Source organism: Staurois parvus, unplaced genomic scaffold (genome assembly GCF_062004578.1).
Source record: "Staurois parvus isolate SC_StPar_1 unplaced genomic scaffold, SC_StPar_1.0 ptg000021l, whole genome shotgun sequence".
NCBI classification, from domain to species: Eukaryota; Metazoa; Chordata; class Amphibia; order Anura; family Ranidae; genus Staurois; species Staurois parvus.
This window is the reverse complement of record NW_028317817.1, coordinates 15,991,463-16,015,105: the sequence shown is the minus strand read 5'-3', so window position 1 is coordinate 16,015,105 and position 23,643 is coordinate 15,991,463. Positions and strand designations below refer to the sequence as shown.

Below are 23,643 nucleotides of genomic sequence, written 5' to 3'. Positions count from 1 at the left end.
AGGGATGTGTGAGGTAGTGACGGGTGTACATCCTGTATACAGGGATGTGTGGGGTAGTGACGGGTGTACATACTGTATACAGGGATGTGTGAGGTAGTGACGGGTGTACATCCTGTATACAGGGATGTGTGGGGTAGTGACGGTTGTACATCCTGTATACAGGGATGTGTGAGGTAGTGACGGGTGTACATACTGTATACAGGGATGTGTGAGGTAGTGACGGGTGTACATCCTGTATACAGGGATGTGTGAGGTAGTGACGGGTGTACATCCTGTATACAGGGATGTGTGAGGTAGTGACGGGTGTACATCCTGTATACAGGGATATGTAAGGTAATGACGGGTGTACATCCTGTATACAGAGATGTGTGAGGAAATGATGGGTGTACATCCTGTATATATGTGAGGAAATGATGGGTGTACATTCTGTATAGTTATGTGTGCAGAAATGACAGGTGTACATTCTGTATACAGGGATGTGTGAGGAAATGACAGGTGTACATTCTGTATACAGGGGTGTGTGAGGTAATGACGGGTGTACATCTTGTATATATGTGAGGTAATGACGGGTGTAAATCCTGTATACAGGGATGTGTGAGGTAATGACGGGTGTATATCTTGTACATATGTGAGGTAATGACAGGTGTAAGTCCTGTATACAGAGATATGTGAGGTGATTTCTACGAGTGCCATGTACTGATAATTGTGGACATTTGTGGCCACGTATGAGGAGAGAATTGTGGAGGAATGAAGGACTGGTCAGGACGGTGTGTATTGAAGTGTACACGGACGGTAAGTCCCACTCTCCGCTGACATGTACAGAGCAGGGAAGACATGATGATAAGGGATGGAGTGGACAGTAGAAGGGAAGGACTGGGAAGAAGGAGGAGGAGGAGGAGGCGGTGATGAGCGGCGGCCTCCCTGCTGGGGGAGCGGCTGTACATCTCGTCACCTCGCCCAGGGATCTGTACACCGGAGGGGGGAGGGGGGCATTCTCCTCCCCGGGCAGGCTCCAGTGCCATGTCGGAGGCAGAGGGAGTCTCCGCGGTGGCAGCACAGGGCTCTCCGGCCGGTGGAGGAGGAAGGGGAGCGGAGAGCCCGGCCGGGGGAGGTGCAGCGCCGATCAGAATCGCTGCCAAGAAAGGGCAACTCCGCTCCGCTCCCCGGGCCAAGAAACTGGAGAAACTCGGAGTGTACTCCGCCTGTAAGGTAATCACACCGGGGGCGCCAGTGTGTGCGTGAGAGAGACACCGGGGAGGAGAGGACACACAACTTCACCACCGCACTGTGCAACACTGACACCACAACACTCATTGTACTGACACCACACCACCAGACTGCTGACACAGCAGGGCAGAGTGTAATACTGACAACACACACACCACTACAGGACTGCTGACACCACACATGGTACTGACACCACGACAAAACACAGCACTACAAGACTGCCGACATAACAACATACCAGACTGCTGACACCACACATTGTACTGACACCACAACACCAGACTGCTGACACCACACATTGTACTGTCACACTGACACCACAACACCAGACTGCTGACACCACACATTGTACTGACACCACAACACCAGACTGCTGACACCACACATTGTACTATCACACTGACACCACAACACCAGACTGCTGACACCACACATTTTACTGACACCACAACACCAGACTGCTGACACCACACATTATACTGACACCACAACACCAGACTGCTGACACCACACATTGTACTGTCACACTGACACCACAACACCAGACTGCTGACACCACACATTGTACTGTCACACTGACACCACAACACCAGACTGCTGACACCACACATTGTACTGTCACACTGACACCACAACACCAGACTGCTGACACCACACATTGTACTGTCACACTGACACCACAACACCAGACTGCTGACACCACACATTGTACTGTCGCACTGACACCACAACACCAGACTGCTGACACCACACATTGTGCTGTCACATTGACACCACAACACCAGACTGCTGACACCACACATTGTGCTGTCACATTGACACCACAACACCAGACTGCTGACACAGCAGAGCAGAGTGTAACACTGACAACAACACACACCATTACAAGACTGCTGACACACAGCATTATATTTTAACACTGACAAAACGGCACAGACTGCTGATATAACATCGTATAGTGTAACACTGTCACTAAAAAACTACATGAGACTGCTGACATAACATGCTATAACTGATAACAACACACCCAGCACTACAAGCCTGTTGACTCAGACAGCAACACCCAGCACTACAAGACTGCTGATACAACACTTTATAATGTAACACAGGCACAACACCACCATGCCAGACTGCTGACACAACACATTATAGGGTAACGTTGACACAATATATACAGCCTGCTGGCACAACACATTATAGGGTAACATTGACACAATGCAAACAGCCTGCTGATACAGCACATTATAGAGTAACATTGACACAATGCACACAGCCTGCTGATACAGCACATTATAGTGTAACATTGACACAATGCACACAGCCTGCTGATACAGCACATTATAGTGTAACATTGACACAATGCACACAGCCTGCTGGCACAACACATTATAGTGTAACATTGACACAATGCACACAGCCTGCTGATACAGCACATTATAGGGTAACATTGACACAATGCACACAGCCTGCTGATACAGCACATTATAGTGTAACATTGACACAATGCACACAGCCTGCTGATACAGCACATTATAGTGTAACATTGACACAATGCACACAGCCTGCTGGCACAACACATTATAGTGTAACATTGACACAATGCACACAGCCTGCTGATACAGCACATTATAGGGTAACATTGACACAATGCACACAGCCTGCTGGCACAACACATTATAGTGTAACATTGACACAATGCACACAGCCTGCTGGCACAGCACATTATAGTGTAACACTGACACAATGTACACAGTCTGCTGGCACAACACATTATAGTGTAACATTGACACAATGCACACAGCCTGCTGGCACAGCACATTATAGTGTAACACTGACACAATGTACACAGTCTGCTGGCACAACACATTATAGTGTAACACTGACACAATGTACACAGTCTGCTGGCACAACACATTATAGTGTAACACTGACACAATGTACACAGTCTGCTGGCACAACACATTATAGTGTAACACTGACACAATGTACACAGTCTGCTGGCACAACACATTATAGTGTAACATTGACACAATGCACACAGCCTGCTGACAAAACACATTATAGTGCCCTGTCACAGCACACACCCATAACTACAAGACCGCTGACACAGCATGTTGTAGTGTAAAACTGACACAACAACAAACAGCGCTAGAAGACTGCTGACATGACACATTATAGTGCAATACTGACACACACCCAGCACTACAAGATTTGTGACACAGCATGGTGAAGTGTAACACTTACAACACCACCAGACTGCTGACACATGTTATAACATTGACAACCATAACACAACATGTCTGAGTGTAACACTGACAACAACACCCAGCACTACACAACTACTGACAACACATTATAGTGTAATACAGTAACACATATTGACACAACATACTGTAACACTAATAGCAGTACAAAAGACTGCTGACATAACATTTTATAACATTGACAACAACACACCCAGCAATACAAGCCTCCTGACACAACATAGGAGATTTACTAAAACTGGTTGACTCAGAATCTTGGGCACCTGTGCATGGTAGCCAATCAGCTTCTAACCTTAGCATGTTCAGTTAAGCTTCAGCAATAAAACCTGGAAGCTGATTGGTTTTTATGCAGAAGTGGACAAGATTCTGAGTCAACCAGGTTTAGTAAATAAACCCCAACATGTCAGAGTGTAATATTGGTGACGACAACACCGGCACTACAAGACTGTTGACACAACATGTTATAACTTTCACATCACACACAGCACATTGCTCCTGACACACCACATTATAGTGTACTGAAACAACATAGACCCATGTCTACAAGACTGCTGACACATCATGTTACAATGTAACACTGACACAACAACACACAGCACTCCAAGACTGCTGAAACAACACATCGTAACACTGACACAACACACAGCACTACAAGATAGCTTTCACAACACATTTTAGTGTACTGACACGACACACCTATACCTACAAGATTGCTGACACAGCAGGTTACAGTGGAACACTGACACAACAACATCCAGCATTACAAGACTGCTGACACAACATCTGTTGCTTTGGCATAGTCCTAATTTGTTGTCATCAGTGGAGATGAGCTCAGGTGTGTTCAAACCTAGTCCAAACCCACCTGAGCTATCCCAACAAGAAGCTGTCACTGTACAAAGCCAATAGTAAGCAACCAAGGCATTTCATGCCCACAGCCGCATGTATACTTGCCCTTGTATACAGTGCTGTGAAAACGTATTTGCCCCCTTCCTGATTTTTTTTCTCCGCATATTTGTCACCCCACCCCCGCTAAATCATGAATAAACTGTTATTAACCACATTTTTTGGAAAGCTGAGTTAAATTTCACTTGCCACATCCAGGCCGGATTACTGCCAGACCTGTTGAAGCAAGAAATCACCTATTTGAAGCTGTTTGTCAAAGTGAGGCATGCTAAAAGATCTCAAAAAGCAACACATCATGCCGCAATCTAAAGAAATTCAAGAACAGAAACAAAGTAATTGACATGTATCAGTCTGAAAAGCATTACAAAGCCATTTCTAAGGCTTTGGGACTTCAGTGCAATATTGTGAGAGCCATTATTCACTAATGAAGAAAACTTGGAACAGTGGTGAACCTTCCCAGAAGTGGTTGGCCTACCAAAATTACTCCCAAGAACACAACAATGACTCACCTAGGAGGTCATAAAAGAACCCAGAGCAACTTCTAAAGAACTGCAGTCCTCACTTGCCTCAATTATGGTCAGTGTTCATGCTTCAACAAGAGACTGAGCAAAAATGTAATCGTTGGGAGAGTTCCAAGGTGAAATTCACTGCTGACCAAAAAGAACACAAAGGTTCATCTCACATTGGCCAAAAACATCTTGATTATCCCCAATACTTTTTGGCAAATATTATGTGGACAGATGAGACAAAAGTTTAACTTTTTGAAGGGTGTGCCTCCCCTTACATCTGGCACAAAACTAACAAATCACTTCATAAAAGGAACATCATACCAACAGTCAAACATGGTGATGATAGTGTGATGGTCTGGGGCTGCTTTGTAGCTTCAAGACCTGGACGACTTACCATAATTGATGGAACCGATAATTCTGCACTCTACTAGAAAATCCTGAAAGATAATGTCCGGCCATCAGTTCACGACCTCAAAATAAAGCGCACTTGGGTTATGCAGCTGGGAATGATCTGAAACATACCAGCAAGTCCACCTCCGAATGTCTCAGAAAAACAAAATTATGGTTTTGGAGTGGCGTAGTCAAAGTCCCAACTTAAATCTGATTGAAATTCTGTGGAATGACCTTAAACATGCCGTTCATGCTCGCAAACCCTCCAATGTGGCTGAGCTAAAACAATTCTGCCAAGAAGAGAGGGCCAGAATTCCTCTACAATAATGTGAAAAACTCTTTGCCAGTCATCGCAAATGCTTGATTGCAGTTGCCGCCAAGCGTGGCGCAACCTGTTTTTAGATTTAGGAGGCAATTACTTTTTCACATAGGGCCAGGCAGGTTTGGACAGCTTTTTTCCCTTAATTTTAATCCACATTTAAAAACTGCATTTTGTATTTACTCAGACTATTAAAATTTGATGATCTGAATTATTAAAGCGTGACAAATATGCAAAAAAAAGAAATCAGGGGGCACAGCACTGTACGTACAGGGGGGGGGATACCTTTGCCACTTATGATTGGTTCTGTTCAGTGACCGCTTCCTGGTGGGATAGTTCAGAAGGTTTGGATTAGGATATGAACACACCTGAGCTCATACATAATCAGCGGAAAACAGCTATTGTTCCTAAAGTAGTCTGAGGGAACTCTGCACAGTCCATTCATATACATTTCTTTGGATAAATTGTACACTGAGATATTGTGACAGAAAAGAGCAGGACTCTCTATATTACAAGATACAAGTCAGTCAATAGTAAATAATACAGACAACCACTGGAAGTGTTCTTCGGAGTTGATGTAGTGTTGTCTTTCAGGTCACTGTAATGTGACGCTATTTACACAGGAGCTTCGTGTGGTGGAGTACTTGTGACAGTGTTGCGTGAGGTGTGAAACCATAATATTGACATTTTACTGCTAGTAAGTGTTGGTAGTTGGAGAAATAAATATGCTGCTATAAAACAATACATGAATAACTAATGTGTGCGCACTGTTACATTTTATTACACACTTATACAAACTTAGTAAAAAAAGTTAATAAAAGTATGTTTTCACAGATAAAATAAAAACTATATATAGAAGGTTTGGATTTTAAGGGATACCCTTTATTACTTACTTTGAGCTAATAAAGATGCAAGCATTCAAGGGGTTCTTTGTCTGGCATTAAACATGTAAAAGCAATCGGTATAGTAGCATTTACTACAGTAAGTTGATATATTTGTCTTTGGTTTGTGTAAAGAACTCCAGGATAAGTGGGTTCTTGTATTTACTTTAAATATTCATTTAAAGGATAAGTTCACTTTAAAAAAAATTTAAATGCACATTTTTTTCAGATAAAAATGTGCGTTTATTATATTTGCCTTGGCAGCCTGTAAATTATTGAACACACGGGTACTATGCCAGGTACTTGCAGACTATCAGTACAGTATCTTCCTGTACCTCCAATAAGGGCAGGCAGTTACTGCAGCCACCAGTGCCCTTGCAGTACATTGAGAACTACAAGCTGTCAGCTGCAAAGGTTGACTACTTTGTAGACATTAAATCATAGGAAACTGTAAATGAATGTAGTAGCCTTGTGGGCGAAGCCCCGCATGGCCACATTATTTTTAAATAGTGACAGTAGGTGCAAGGAGAAGATCCCCAGTCTGCTGTCACAGGGAGATGGGTCAGCGTGGAGGAGATCTGCAGATGCTGGAACATGCTACATGTTCCACCTTAAAAACGGGTGGAACATGTAACATCTTTCAAAAGGTGAACTTATCTTTTACCATCCTTTGAGGAAGATATGAATGTAGATATTGTTGGACATGTGGGTTATACTGCCGATTTCAGAAGGCATGGACACTGAAAAAAAAAATAGGTAGTTAAAAAAATGTAACTACCTCAGATCGTATTTAACTACCTAAGATCATATACATAGTACATATGTACATATATACACATACATAGTATGTCCAAACAGTGAAGGGCTAAAGTGGTTGTAAAGGCTGAAGGTTTTCAGAACGCATGAAGGGAAAGAACCTTCAATGTGCAGCTCCCCCCTCAGCTTCCCCCCCAATACTTACCTGAGCCCTATCTCAATCCAGTGCTTTGCATGAGAGCTTCATCTTTCCTGCATTTATCTCTTCTCATTGGCTGAGATACAGCAGAAGGAGCCATTGTCAATCACAGCCAGTGAGGAGGGAGCGGCGGTCAGGGCCGAGCCATGCTTTGTATGGCTTATTTACATGCAGGGCCAGCTCAGGAGCAAGCACACCAATGCCCCCAGAGCAAGCAGCTTGCTCTGGGGGTACTGGCAGGAGGGAGGGGCCAGGAGCACTGGCGAGAGACCCCAGAAGAGGAAGATCGGGGCTGCGCTGTGCAAAACCATTGCATGGAGCAGGTAAGTATGACGTGTTTATTTTAATTTTAAAAAATCCAAAGCTTTGGACTACTTTAAAGTGGTAGTAAACTCGTTTTTGTGATTTTTACCTACAGGTAAGCTTATAATAAAGCTTACCTGTATGTAAAATGAGTATCTCCTAAACATGCACCGTTAGGAGACATTCCATCGAGCAGCAGTAGGTGATGTCACCGGGCCATGCACTTTGAAGGAACAGCCGTTTCTTCAGAATTCTGTGCCATGCCCGGCACTCCCATGCTCATCGTGATGTCATCGTGGCTCAGCCAGGCAGATGGCTGGAGCCCGCGAACCCAGAGGGAAGACCGCGTGAAGATGGAAGCCCTGTCAGCAGTGACAGTGTGCCACTGGAGGGCTTCGTTTTAAGATAAGTCTTTCATAATGACCTAGTATACAATGCATACTAGCACATTATGATATTGCCTCACAGGGGGAATTTTTTTTTTTTTTTTAAGCTTTGCTACCGTTTTAAGCACAAGCTGGTGGCTGTGGTATCAGCAGTATTGATAAACAGTTGCAAAATATTCAATACATAAAAAAATGCAACTACAGTCTTTTTATCCTAAAAGGCTTCAGCTTTCAGAAAATATATAATATTCTGGGGGGTTTAGTAAAAATGCGTATTTTTACATGAGTGAAAAAATTAAAAAAATAAGGTCTAGAGCAGAAATGGTTAAGCCAGCCTTCAATTGTCTGGCCTCGTTTTTTTGCTTGTGTCTTAGGGGGTTGGATATAATTTTTCATAGTTTTTTTACCAACTTAATTGATGCTGTATGTCCTGCTATGCTTCTAGACCAGTGTTTCACAGCCTTTTTTCAGTCAAGGTAAAAAAACTAAACAAATAGTTTTACATAACTGAGCATCCACACATGTAGGAAACCCAAAATAAGAGCTGATTTATTCCTCCAAAGCAAACACACCTTTGCACACTGGTAATATTCCAGTGGTTCTCTTCTCCCTTGGCTTCTCTCCCTCATTCTGCTAATGTGATTTCAGTGCTGATGATGAGGGACAAACTAGGATGCTGTGCAGGCACCTGACGTCCTCCCCATCAACCAATGACGTCATTGGTTGTTAGGATGCCAATGGCTGGACGGTTGTAATGGTACACAATGGAAATCCATGGCTTTGTGTAACTAAAATGCCATCTTGATCCACCCACTGGCTTGTATACACTTTTTTGGGCAATTTTTATTCATCTTGCCAAGGCTTCCCTGAAGAAACCTGAAGGCACCCTTGTTATTATTATTATTATATAGTGTTTATATAGCACCAATAGGTTTGCTCAGTGCTGTACAATAAAGTGGGGGGACAGTACATGAGACAATACAGTAACAATACAATACACAAAGGGTTCGAGGGCCCTGCTCTTTCGAGCTTACAATCTAGGAGGGAGGGGGTAGAGGTACAGGAGGAAGTGGCTGTGGGGGATGGAGTGGTAGGAGGAGTGGAGGAGTATGGCTGTTAGGTGAGGGTGAGGTAGGCTTCCCTGAAGAGGTGGGTTTTCAGGGAGCGCCTGAAGGTGAGGAGGGTAGGTGACAGTCTGATGGATTGGGGTAGGGAGTTCCAGAGGATGAGGGAAGTCCTGGAGAAGTCCTGCAGTTGGACATGGGAGGAGGAGACCAGGGAGCTAGAAAGTAGGAGGTCTTGTGAGGAGCGAAGGGTGCGGGTAGTGTGGTATTTTGGTATCAGGTCAGTGAGGTAGTTTGGGGCAGCATTATGCATGGCTTTGTATGTCAGAGTTAGTAATTTGAATTTAATGCATTGGGCAATTGGGAGCCAGTGAAGGTATACGCAGAAGTGGAGTAGTTGGTGAGGTGGATGAGTCTAGCCGCTGAGTTCAGGATAGACTGAAGCGGGGATAGCCTGCATTGGGGTACGCCGATGAGAAGGGAGTTGCAGTAGTCCAGGCGTGAGGTGATAAGGGAGTGTACGAGTTGTTTAGTGGTGTCTGGGGTTAGGAAAGTACGTATCTTGGAGATGTTGCGGAGGTGGAGCCTGCATGAATTTGCTAGTGATTGGAAAGGTTTGAGTCCAGGGTGACACCTAGGACTTTGGCTTGCGGGGTGGGATTGATGGTGGCATTGTTGGTCGTGATGGAGAGGATGGGGGGGGGCGAGGGCTGGGGGGAAAACTAGGAGCTCGGTTTTGGAAAGGTTTAACTTGAGGAAATGGAGCAACATCCAGTCTGATATGTCATTTAGGAGGTGGGTAATGCGGGCGGAGACTGAGGGGTTGAGGTGAGGGGTGGAGAGGTAAATTTGTGTGTCATCGGTGTAGAGGTGATAGTTGAGGGAGTGGGAGTGTATAAGTTTGCCAAGGGAGGAGGTGTAGATGGAGAAGAGAAGGGGTCCGAGGACAGAGCCTTGGGGGACCCCAACAGAGAGGGGGAGCGAGGGGGAAAAAGGCTGATCTAGAGGGTTATCCTGCTGTAACAGGTATTAAGGTCTTTTAGATTCAGAGCTGGCCCAAGGTTCACTATGTACTCTGTTTTAAAAAAAGGTCTTCTTGAAAATGGAACTAAACTCTCCTATCCTATACAGCGATCATAGCCTTTGTTTGGCCTGCAGTTGCTATGGTTCTACACATGTGATCAGCTATGACAACAGCCATTTGATGGCTTGACAATTCGGTTGAGCGCACAAGCAGCGGTGACAGCTATTGTTCGTGGAATGCTTTGAGTGTAACTGTTTTTGGAGACAGTTAATTCAGTGGTTTTAGTTAAGCTTTAAAGTTTAGGAACTTCCAATGCAGTCATGGCTTCCTCCTGAAAATGCAAAGAAGCACTTTCCTTTTGACAGGGAAATCCTAGAAAAATGATCCATGCCTTCTTGGGTCTCTCCAGTCTTTCACTTTAATGGTCATATCATCACACTGGTTAATGGTGCCTATACATTTAGGGACTTTACTGATAAACAGTTGGACTCCCTGTAAGGTTTGGGTCAAAACTGACACACATGCTGTCAGGCTGCTGACCCAGTCAGCTACGGCTGGGGAATTCCCCTGTGCACATCCCCACAAAACTAAAAGGCGGGGATGCTGGTGACATTATTGACCTAATATTGCTCACTTTGATATATCTGGGACCACTCTCCTTCCTCTGTTGAGGGTGACCCCTAATTTGTGAAACCCTGTATCACATCCTCTGACAGAGAGCAAGACTTTTGAGTTTCTCAACTCATTAAGTGGAACTTTAGCCTAAGTAATTAAAATAGGTGGACAGGAAAGATTTTTAATGCAGAAAAGACATGTCTCTTCTGCATTAAAATGACTTACCTGCCTTGTTCGCCCTTGTACAGTGAGCCGTGCATGTGCAGCTCACTGTACAAATTTGGCGATGCCGAATCTGACTGAACTCCTGCGCATGCATGGGAGTAACGTGATCCCTGCCCGGCCAATAACAGTGGCTGGCGATCAGGACTCGGAAGCTGGCCATATGAAGATGTCACATCATTGGACCTAAACTGAGTATTGTTCCACTTTAAACAAATGTCCGAAGCTCATTACTGCTTTTGTGATTGCCTCTTAGAGGCATCTAAATTGGTGTCTCACATGACAGTAAAATCTGCCATAGGGTACTTTGACCACATGTTTGAGTGCCAGAAGGTACAGTCAGACAATTCACGATTCACTTGCCATTTGAAGGAAGGCGACTTTTTTTTGGTCTTACACTTTAATCTGGCATGCCCAAACCTCCTGGATCTTGTGCTAGGCGCTTGCTCCAACGCTTGAGATTTGTTGAACAAACAGAATCTTTAGCTAAAACAGCTGTATTATCTCGTTTACGATCAAATGCAGGCCATAAACAGGTTGAATATCGGCTGATTTTTAAAAACAAAAATCGTCGTTCGATCAGCCAACGTTACCACCGTTAAAAAAATCGGCCGATTTGTGACCCGTCTATTGCCAGCATTATCCCCATAACTTTTGTCCCTTGCAGAGACGGGAGCACACCATACAATGTGGCAGCAATACAAATACATTATTTGGATTACAATGTTTTTATTTGGATACAGCTGTTTTTATTTGGATACATTTGTTGCAGCCACAAGACATTTTCATATAAAATATAATAGCGAACTTCTTTGTTGCAACCGCAAGACTTTTTCATATAAAATATAATAGCAGACTTCTTATTATTATTCTTCCTTGCAGGTCACGGCTCATGCGCAGATTTTTTATCGGTACAACGATCGTCAAAACCGGCCGCAAATTTTCCAACATGACCGATAAAAAAAAAATGTGCAAAAACCCCGAAAAACGGACGACCACTTAACCCACTAACAGGGCAAAAATTGGCCGATTTTTTTATCGGCCGAAAAATCGGCAGATTTTCGACCTGTCTATGGCTGGCAAAAGTCTGTCTTACACGGGCGCCTCACTTCTCAAAGCCATACACCTTCTGTTTATCCAGCTTCTTCTTATACTTAGTCCCTGCAACCAGTTATCTGGTTCATTTGCTGTTTCCTGAATTTTCTGTATCGCAAAGTACAATATCTTGGATTATTTACACTCCCCATGTCTATCCTAGAACTTATGTTCTACACTGTTCAAAATCCAGTAATACACGGGTTGATTTACTAAAATTGGAGAGTGCAAAATCTGATGCAACTGTGCATGGTAGCCAATCAGCCTGTTTTCATCTTGTTCAATTAAGCTTTGTCAATAAAACCTGGAAGCTGATTGGTTTCTTTGCACAGCCGCACCAGATTTTGCCCTCTCCAGTTTTAGGAAATCAACCCCACAGTCTCATCCTGCTCTGCACATGCTCAGTTGCTCTTTATTTTTTAGCACTGTGCTGGAAATGTAAAGGCCAATCTGCCGACAGCCTAAAAATGTACTTTTTATAAGGGGCTCTGGGCTTCAGCAAAATGACAGCCTCCAGCAAGAAGAAACAGGAACAATGCTGAAGGCAAGTTGCAGCACACACTAATTTTGGTTTCATAATTATTAATGTGGAATGTGTGCTCCATGCTAAAGAACACCAAGTTGTTATGGGTAAAGTTCTGCTTTAATAGTCTTGGGATTTCATTGTGTCATGCACAGATTCAGGGTGCCCCAAGCCAGAAGCAGCAAAGCATCCTAAAAGCAAAATTAGACCCCTCCACATTTTACAGTAGGTAGGGTATGCTTTTCTTTGATGGCTTATTTTATTTTTCTTCCTTTTGTTTGTAAAAATATAGTTGCTGTGGCTTCTAAAAAAACTTCAGTTTTGTCTCATATGCAAAAGTATATTCTTCATTGTGGTGTGTTCATATGCATTTTAACAAATTTGTCCACATCTGTATCAGTTAATGTACCTCAACTCTGAGTGTATATAGTGTGTATGACATGGCAACATTTTAATGCTTTAGAGCTGATTCACACATGTGCGGTGCGAGTTGAAGCTCAGGTTTCACAGCTAATTGGCACAGTAGTTGTTCCGCAGATCAGGTCAGGTTTTCATTAGGTTCAGGTCATGGTTTTATCCTGTTCACACATGTGTGGTTTAGAAACAGTTGCCATAGAAGCCAATAGCCTGTAATCTGAACCAGACCACATTGCTCAGAAGTCGGACAGCACTCTTTTTTTCAATCCGCACTGCCATTGCACTGGACATATGTAAACAGGCACCATAGGAAGCAATGTTCACATGTCATGCAGATTGGACGCTGTTAAAACCGCATCCAATCCACATATTTGTGAACCGACGCTTGATATTATTTTTGTTTTGGAAGACTGGAGTGTCATAATTTTGTATGTTATGACTAAACTGTGTGCCACTCATATTCTAATTTCCTGTTGCTTTTAGTAGGAGACCAATGCACCTAAAACTGATGTTTGGATTGTGATATATACAGAAGAGTTGAAAAACCCAGAGATTTGTATCTTTCAGAACTCATATTGGTCATATCTCTGCTGAGTTCCCAGGTCCCCCACTTCCATTTTTAATGGCTTTCATATTTACTGTCAGATTTGTATTTGTTTTTATTTTTTATCTAGAATGCAGTAGAAGTAGATGACCTTCCCTTTCTTCATGAAAAGAATTTAGATTGAGGGAAACAAGGACAGAGAGGACATTCTGCTGATGATAACAGCCAATGGGAAACTCGGCTCACTAGAACTACCAAGAGATGATATAACTATTGTGGACTGATTCTTTATTGAGGCCTGGTGCGCACCAATGCACTTTGCGTTTTGTCCTTTTTGCGGTGCATTTTGCTTTTTTTCATGCGTGTTTTTGATGCATTTTTTTATTATTGCTAACTTGTTGCTGGGCAGATTAAAAATGTGTCAAAAATGTGTGAAAACTGCACTACATGCATTTGTGCAGCATCTCCATTGAAGTCTATTGAACCAAAAAAAGCTTTGCATTTGAAAAAATCCCTGACCCTTTGCAAAAACACATTGGCTCAAAAAGCATAGATGTGAACATGTCCCATAGGAAACCATGCTAAATGGACTGTAGTGCGTTTTCTTCAGAAAGCACTTACAAACACATTATTGTGAACCAGGCCTGAAAAGGATAGTCTTCAGCTTGGAGCCAGCAGGCAAAGTAGACAAGGACTTGTGTACTCAAACATCAGAGTGTGATATGGACAAGGACACTTTGCCTAAGACCTTCAGAGTTTATGCGGTATGCTTATGAGACTTCATAATATGTGTCATCCTCAATCCATATTACAGGAGAAATCATTCTGTATATGAAAAATGTCCAGCTGATGGCTTCTGGGTAAAATGTTTTTTTTTTACTAATATTTTCTTTTTCTTCACGCACATGTGCAAAGAGAGATCACACAAATACTTAATACTTACAAGTAAAACATGCATTACAAATAATGACAGATACAGATAAAGAAAATATAACAAGATTACTTAACTAAAGATTCTGTTTCTGCCATTGGTCCCTCCATTATGTGACGTGGCTGATGATCAGACCAGACGCATGCTTAACTCAAGCTCTGGGACCAATATTTCCAGTCTAGCTGTGTGTTATATACTGGACTTGTGTGTAAGCAATCGACAACCCACCCCCCATGCAAACAAAAGGAGAGCAGTGGTCTGGCTTGGCTTGTCCAAATAGTCACATTCCTTTGTTATTTAAGGTAATCAGACCTTGTCCTCCTATCGCCCTTTAACCAAGGCTTGGAGGCATTCTTAAAAATTTGTGAGGCCAACATTGATAAGGAAATATAAATTATACAATTTCCCCATCAGTGGCATTACACCACTAATGGCATATCACTAAGGGTTAAAACACACATTTCCACTGTGGTATGTTACCACAATTCATATTAATGTACATTACTTGAGTGGCACCACAGTGCACTAAGACCATGAAGTTCCAATCTACATGCATTGTAGCTCACCACAATGCACACTAATGCACTACCGTGCATTGAGGTGCAGTGTGTTGCCAAATGAGCATGTCTATTTTTTAGACTTTTTGATGCTTTGCCAGCCTATTCGTTTCAGTGGGCTGCCTGCAATAGATGTTAACGCTCAAACAAAAGTGTGTTAATGCAACGTACCAGGATGCTGTTTTCATTGTGCCAAGCTTAGATTTGAAAGTGGCTTTCTAGAATATAAATATATTTTATTAGGTGTTTTTTATATGAAAAAAGCATATTTTTAATCATGTTCTGTCTTCTATATATATTGATATGATTTAGTCCGTTACACATCTAAATCTTTGCATTTTACTGTAGACTGATGTCCTGTGATCTAATCACAGACTTGGGGTAGGAAAATGACCAAGCTGTATTGCTTAATTGCAGAAATAAACGTCAAGTCACCAACCTGGTTGTGTTGTCTGGCATGACTGTGTAATTGTAAGACTGGCTGTAGAAAAATACAAATTTTTAGGCAGGTAAAACAGCTCCCATGTTTATTTTTAATGTGTACTTATCTGTCTGATTGGAGATCAGCACCCATGCCCATACTATGTACATTAAACGGTTTACATATTCTTAATGCAGCCTTATTGTGAAGAAAGAAGGCACATACATACAAGGAATATGACTTTTTAGTTTCCTAATAGCCACAACATGTGTGTCCTAGACCCAATTACTTGGTGATAAATGTCTCAGGCACATTCCTCAGGGTTAGTTAAAATTATGGGTGCCAGTCACTGAAGATTTATTCAACATTTGCATGAAGAAATGTAAAGGAGGATGAAGCAAGCACAGGATACCTGCATGTTTCCTCTTCTTGCTTCTCTCTCTAGGTTTTGAGGTCCTCCTCTCACTGGATTATACTGGCTGGACACTGAACCGTTAGGATGGCCCCTTGACACCAGTGCTTCTTTTTATAACTTAAACTTGAATTTCAAGGTAGGACAGCACTGAGAAGGTCCCTGAGATTCTTTCCAACCCTTGGTGTCTCTTGCCCTTGAAGCAAATATTTTTAGGGAGGCCTCTTTGGAGAGGAGATCCCTGCACTACTTCACATCCTTAGACCCCAAGACCTGAGAGACAGAATTTATACTGAAATCTTCTCAGGCTGAAACCCTGGAGGGAAGTTCATGTGTCAGGAAGTGCTTCAGATATTTAAAATCTCTCTGTGTGTACAGCAAGACCCCCAAGCCTATTGATTGGCCAGGTATCAAATAAGCTTAAAGTCTTGTTCACATGTGCGTACCTAAGCACCTAACATGTGTGAGGTCCATGTTTTGCTTGCACGGGATGCACAGGTGCTCTATGCATCCATGTGCTGGCAGTCCCATTCATGTCCATTGGGACACCATGGCTGCATACTGGCTGCATTAGGGGTTTGCACCCACATGGATGTCAAAATGGGAACAGCACATGTGTCTGTGCAGCTGCTGTGTCCCACTTGACATAAATGGGATTGCCTGTCCGCACAGAACATTGATGCATCCTGTGCAGGCAAAACACAGCCCTCACGTGGGTGTATGCTTAAGTACACCATGTGTAGAAGGCCTAACACAGAATGTTAACATATGTGACTGAGTTGAAGCTGAGGTCCAGGAATTCAGCTACTTCATAAAAAATTGCAGGCATATCATGAGTTAGGTCCAACAAAGTGCTTGCCACCAGTGGACATATCTCTTTAATTTATATCTGATGAGTTTATAGTGCTCCAGGAAGAATATGTTCACTCTGGTCTCACGTCCTTCAAGTGTAGAGTCAGTGGTATTTCAACTGCTATTCCCACCCCTACTCTCCTTCTGTCCAATCACAGAAGTCTTTGTATTATTATTATTACAACATACAAAGGCTTCTGTGAATGGACAGCAGAGGGGAGGGGTGGGCACAGCTGCCGTGTGTGCTTGTCTCCTCTCACAGCCTGGAGTGTATCCTCCAGAAGTGCAATAAACCTGTCAGATATAAACAATGGAGATAAGTCAACAAGGTGACATGCAGTGTGCCTGCACTTTTTACAAAGTGAAAGAATTCCTGGAATTCAGCTTTAATTCACGCTATGCTTAGAAAGAACTACCCTGCACACAGCTAAACTGACTAAAGCTTATTAACAGATCACAAAAATGTAAAATGAACATTTGGAGAAATACTATACCCCTACACTAACAAGCAGCTTTTTTTGTGAAGTTATTCATTCTCAATTATTCCGGCAAATACTCTATAGTCAGGTTTCAGTTGGTTTCTAACAGATTAGAAACACCAGCTGGTTGTTTGTATCAGAAGGCTGGCAGCCTGCCAAGATCTGTTTATAGCTTGATTCACACTTCTGTGATGCATCTTTGATGTGACTTTCAGTGCGATTTATGTAGACTTGGTTGCGTTTTTGCATATATTGTATGGGGCCAATTTGCACTGTAAATCGCAATTGGACTGTGTTTTGTTGATTTACACGGAAAGTTTAAGTGGGCTTTAAGGCTCCATTCACACTTGTGCGACTTGTACAGTGGCACCTATTCGAATCTTAGTCACAGCGACTTTGAAAAGGTTCCTGCGCTACTTTGATGTGACTTTAATGTGGCTTAGTGTCAGAGTGTAAAGTTGGATCAAAGTCACATCAAAGTTGCACTGCAAAGGTGCACTGGAAATCGTGCGACTTTGGAGTTTCACAAGTGTGAATGGAGCCTAAAGATCTCTGCTTAGCACTGGAGCTTAAGAGTGCTTCCATAGCTTCAAGAAAGCTGCTTCAAGCATTGTTAAATGCATTTTCAATTTGGTGCTGATGAAGACTAGTGTTGACAAGCAAGCAATAACAAATGTATTGTGTTTGAAAGGCCTTAGGTGTTCTTGAGTTCCTGAGCTACCAATACACTACATTGTGCCAACTGACAGATTACACAAATAAAATTAGGGGAAGCTTCTATTGCTTCATGGGAGCAAAACATTTTTATGCCTCCTCAATTATGATGTGAGTGTCAGCCCACATACAGTAGCTTTAAAGAGATCCTGTCACTTAATACATTGTAGGTAAAAGTAAAAAGAAAAAAAATAAATGCTTTCATGCAACATTTTCCTTTCCATAAAATGTTTTTATTCATGTGCAAAGTGCCTTTGATATTGCTAGAAAATGGTTGGACTTCCTCAGGAAGATTAAATTCCCTATATGGCCCCCTACCTCTGCATAACCCTCTCCTCTTCTGGGAGTGGCTATTTTCTCTCTGTACTGGCCTAGCTTCTGTGGTCCTCCTCTCACTGCCCTATATAACTGTTTATGTAGCTGCTGGGAGAGAAGCAAATTCTATAGTGTCGCAAGAGTCTGTTGAGGCTGCTGCCATTAGGGCCACAATATCAGCACCCAGAAGCAGTCTCAGGACTAAAGTGTTCAATGCATATACTGAATAATCCTATGGGGAAACTAAACTATGTTGAAATTGTTGGTCTGGCAACTGGCTCTCTAGAAGCACTTAACTTGTTTGAGCAGCCCAAACCATTTTCTGGTCATCCTAAAGTGCAATGGATAGGTATTGTTTCTATACCATATTTAAAACTCACAGAATATCCACATATGTACTAGACAAAGATTTTAATGTAATGCAACATTGGATTGCCCCTTGTTCTTGTTTGTAGCGTTGCTGTATCTTATGCACATTCCTCTGTGTGAACACTGGATGAAATATAACTGCATTCATGTGTGAAAATAAGAGCAGCAGGCACAAGCCACAAGGTTATATAACTAAACCACTGAAATAATATCCAATACATAAGCAGTTATTAAGCACTGACCCATTAGAGTGCACTAAGCATAGCAGAGACCCATTAGCATTCCTTTGTACAGTTATATTGGAACAATACAAACACTGTACAGTAATGAACAGTACTGCATACAGCTTAGTGATTATTTATACAGCAGTGTGATCGCACACAATGTAACATTCAGGTATGGTCTCATATAAACCAGTTGCAGTGCTTTTATATAATTTGTAATACACTAGGAAGGTGAAGGAAAACAACATTTTGAATCAAGCCATAAAAAAATGTGTATTTTATGATTAATAGGGTTCATCAGTCAGAAGATAATTATCATTAAAGTCATATTCAGTCAACTTTGCAAGCATACCTTTACTTTAGCCAGGGGAAAGCAACAAGTGTTGAGAACTTTGCTTGCTGGGTTTCCACATTCAGAATTTCTTCTGTCATATCAAAAAGACAAATACCAGACAGAAAAAAAAACTTGTTACCTTTAGTGTTGAGTAAAAGGTAGTTGAACAGAACAGACCCCTGTGCTCTGGCCATGTTCATCTTGCGAGGAAGAGCATACTTTCCCTGTTTTCTCTAACCCAGCAATCCATTGCTGGAAGCAAAGACAGTAAGACCTGTGTAAGCAAAGAGTTGGGCTAATCAGAACCTATGCAGGTTTGGGTACTGTCTCCTTTCACCCACATGGCAGCGCTAGGCCAAGCAGAGTGGGTCATGCTCCCCCTTACAGAAGACCCACTTATTTTTTTTGTTTCCGATGTAGAGCGTGCAGGAGAGGTGAGTAGGGGTAAGGGAAAGATTAACCACTTGCCTACCGGGCACTTATACCCCCTTCGTGCCCAGGCCAATTTTCAGCTTTCAGCGCTGTTGCAATGACAATTGCGTGGTCATGCAACATTGTACCCATATGAAATGTTTATAATTTTTTCACACAAATCGAGCTTTCTTTTGGTGGTATTTATTCACCACTGGGTCTTTTATTTTTTGTGCTATAAACAAAAAAAAGAGCAAACATTTTGAAAAAAAAAATTTTTTTTGCTTCTATTATAAAATTTAGCAAACAGGTAATTTTTCTCCTTCACTGATGTGCGTTGATGAGGCTGCACTGATAGGCAGCACTGATGGGCACTGATGAAGTGGCACTGATAGGCAGCACGTATGGGCACTGATAGGCGGCACTGTTGATGCTGCACTGATATGCAGCAATGATGGGCACTGATAGGGGGCACTGATGGGTGGCACTGCTGGGCAGCACTGATGAGTGGCACTGCTGGGCACAGCTGGATGGCACTGATGGGCACAGGTGGGTGGCACTGCTGGGCACTTGTATGCGGCACTGCTGGGCACAGGTGGGCGGCACTGCTGGGCACTGATCATCAGTGCCCTGATGATCGGTGCCAATCCATCCTCTGACAATTGTCGGTTATCGGCAGTACTTTCCTCACACTGTGACAGCATGAGGAAAGTGCAGCCGATAACCGGTAACTGCATTTACCAGTGATCTGCTGTGTCATTGGACATGGCTGATTACATGGTAAAAGGCCGCTGTGATTCGCCTTTTACCACATCACGTGATCAGCTGTGTCTGTAGGATACAGTAATCACGGAGATCGCTGGGGGCGCGCGGGAGGGCGCGTTCTGGGAGCACGTCATATGATGCCCTCCCAGAACTGGCCAGCCGCAGTGAAGCCGTCATTCGGCTATCTGCGGTCGGCAAGTGGTTAAAGTGCAACTAAAGGCAACACTTATTTTTTTTTTATTAGAGTGGTTAGTTTGGAACTACAGTTTTATTGCTGTGTATGTCTTCTGAGTTGCCACCAGGACAGGGATAGCAGTGTTAATTTTGATGTCAAACTTCGATTTAGTTTTAGACCTAGTATTTTTACTAAAATGCCATTTTAGTTTCAGTTATATTTTATTCTTTTGACTGAAATGCCATTTTAGTTTTAGTCATTGTAATAGATTAAACTGAGCGCCTTCTCTCATCACCAAAAAAAAAAAATATATATATATATTTTCTTTAACCTCCCTAGCGGTCTGATTATGTCAGTATTTCTGTGCTAAAGCGGTACATTTTTTTGCATGGAAATATGTAGTTTTTTATTGTAGGCCTGTAGTTTTTAGGAATAACTCACTGAAATCTGTCCGAACAAGAGTCTAGTAAACATCCCGGGTATGTTAAAATTTGAAACACAAAATCATAAATTATAATTTAATAAATAATCATAAAAAATAATAATATAATAATAATAAAAAATTTAATTCAATAATATAATCAAACCAAAAACACTGAAATTTGAAATATAGTGCCAAGTTCACACATCACTGAGAAAAGTCGCAAAATCGTTTTCAGTGTCTGATGACGAATTTCCCCACAAAATCATCACTCAATTCTGCAAGTAGTTCTAATTTACTATCGCTGTTCTCTAGCTGGTCCAAAACCACTTTTGACCTAAAGGGACGCTTTTTGGACGCCATGGACATTTCTAAGTTTCAAGGCAGAAAGAACAGTAAAAATGCAGGCAGGGCACAGGACAAAGCACTAGGGACAAAATGTATGTGAAATGCTTTAATACAGTAATGTTTTACTATGTGATTTTAGTGTATTTAGTGAATGTCACATTTTGACATTTTTAAATTTCCCACCAGTTCCGTCCTTGTACGTCCTGACGTTGCAGGGAACGGAACCCGGAAGACAGATACCGGCATCGGCCGGAGGACATTGCCGAGGACGCTGCAGGGGGGACATCACGGGAGCGCAGGACAAGGTAAGTGCTGCATGGTATTCCCGAGTGTAGCTCTGGGTTACCCCTTGTGGTGCTGAAACTTTACCCCGAGCTACACTCGGAAATACCTCCAGGGAGGTTAAACAATGATCCCATCCATAAATTATTGGTGAAATTAATATATATTAGCTGCCCCTTTAAAAGGGCAAATACACTCAAAAATAAAAAAAAAACAGAAAAAGGTCCGGCGCTTCACGTAAACCAAACGTGTTATATATGTGCCCGTTCACATATACAGTCAGGTCCATAAATATTGGGACATCGACACAATTCTAAAATTTTTGGCTCTGTACACCACCTCAGTGGATTTGAAATGAAACGAACAAGATGTGCTTTAACTGCAGACTGTCAGTTTTAATTTGAGGGTATTTATATCCAAATCAGGTGAACGGTGTAGGAATTACAACAGTTTGCATAGGTGCCTCCCACTTGTAAAGGGACCAAAAGTAATGGGACAATTGCCTTCTCAGCTGTTCCATGGCCAGGTGTGTGTTATTCCCTCATTATCCCAATTACAATAAGCAGATAAAAGGTCCAGAGTTCATTTCAAGTGTGCTATTTGCATTTGGAATCTGTTGCTGTCAACCCTCAAGATGAGATCCAAAGAGCTGTCACTATCAGTGAAGCAAGCTATCATTAGGCTGAAAAAACAAAACAAACCCATCAGAGAGATAGCAAAAACATTAGGCGTTGCCAAAACAACTGTTTGGAACATTCTTAAAAAGAAGGAACGCACCGGTGAGCTCAGCAACACCAAAAGACCCGGAAGACCACGGAAAACAACTGTGGTGGATGACCAAAGAATTCTTTCCCTGGTGAAGAAAACCCCCTTAACAACAGTTGGCCAGATCAAGAACACTCTCCAGGAGGTAGGTGTATGTGTGTCAAAGTCAACAATCAAGAGAAGACTTCACCAGAGTGAATACAGAGGGTTCACCACAAGATGTAAACCATTGGTGAGCCTCAAAAACAGGAAGGCCAGATTAGAGTTTGCCAAATGACATCTAAAAAAGCCTTCACAGTTCTGGAACAACATCCTATGGACAGATGAGACCAAGATCAACTTGTACCAGAGTGATGGGAAGCCAAGAGTATGGATAAGGAAAGGAACTGCTCATGATCCTAAGCATACCACCTCATCAGTGAAGCATGGTGGTGGTAGTGTCATGGCGTGGGCATGTATGGCTGCCAATGGAACTGGTTCTCTGGTATTTATTGATGATGTGACTACTGACAAAAGCAGCAGGATGAATTCTGAAGTGTTTTGGGCAATATTATCTGCTCATATTCAGCTAAATGCTTCAGAACTCATTGGACGCCGCTTCACAGTGCAGATGGACAATGACCCAAAGCATACTGCAAAAGCAACCAAAGAGTTTTTTAAGGGAAAGAAGTGGAATATTATGCAATGGCCAAGTCTATCACCTGACCTGAATCTGATTGAGCATGCATTTCACTTGCTGAGGACAAAACTGAAGGGAAAATGCCCCAAGAACAAGCAGTAACTTCATTTCATTCCATTGTGGTGGTGTATAGAGCCAAAATGTTAGAATTGTGTCAATGTCCCAATATTTATGGACCTGACTGTATGTGAAATGGATGCGGTTTGAACTGCATCCAATCCGCATAACATGTGAAATAACATTGCTTCCTATGGTGCTTGTTCACATATGTCCAGTGCGGTGCCGGTGCAGATTCAGCGCGCTTTAAAAAAGAGTGATGTACGAATTCTGCGGTTCAGGTACAGACTACAGGCTATTGACTTCTATGGGAACCATTTCTAAGCCTGATATGTGTGAACAAGATAATATCCTGAGCTGATCCTGTCCTGAACGTGATGTAAACCTGACCTGAACCGATAAACAGCTACTGTGTCAATTAGCTGTGAAACCTGAGCTTTAATCCGCACCACACATGCGTGAATCAGCACTATCAGTAACCAAAATAGCCA

The 23,643-nt window shown here is 42.4% G+C and overlaps 1 protein-coding gene across 2 annotated transcripts in view; it reads left to right on the top strand.

Annotated features, from left to right (window-relative positions):
- Positions 1–929: 929 nt before the first annotated feature.
- The window catches only part of KAT2B (lysine acetyltransferase 2B), a 130,088-nt gene continuing 107,374 nt past the window's right edge, over positions 930–23,643 (top strand). For both annotated transcript variants that reach the window (XM_089691089.1, XM_089691096.1), the window contains exon 1: positions 930–1,209. In XM_089691089.1, the coding sequence (XP_089547215.1) occupies positions 1,021–1,209 (189 nt within the window). In that variant the 5' untranslated portion in view covers positions 930–1,020. The remainder of the gene's footprint in view (positions 1,210–23,643) is intronic.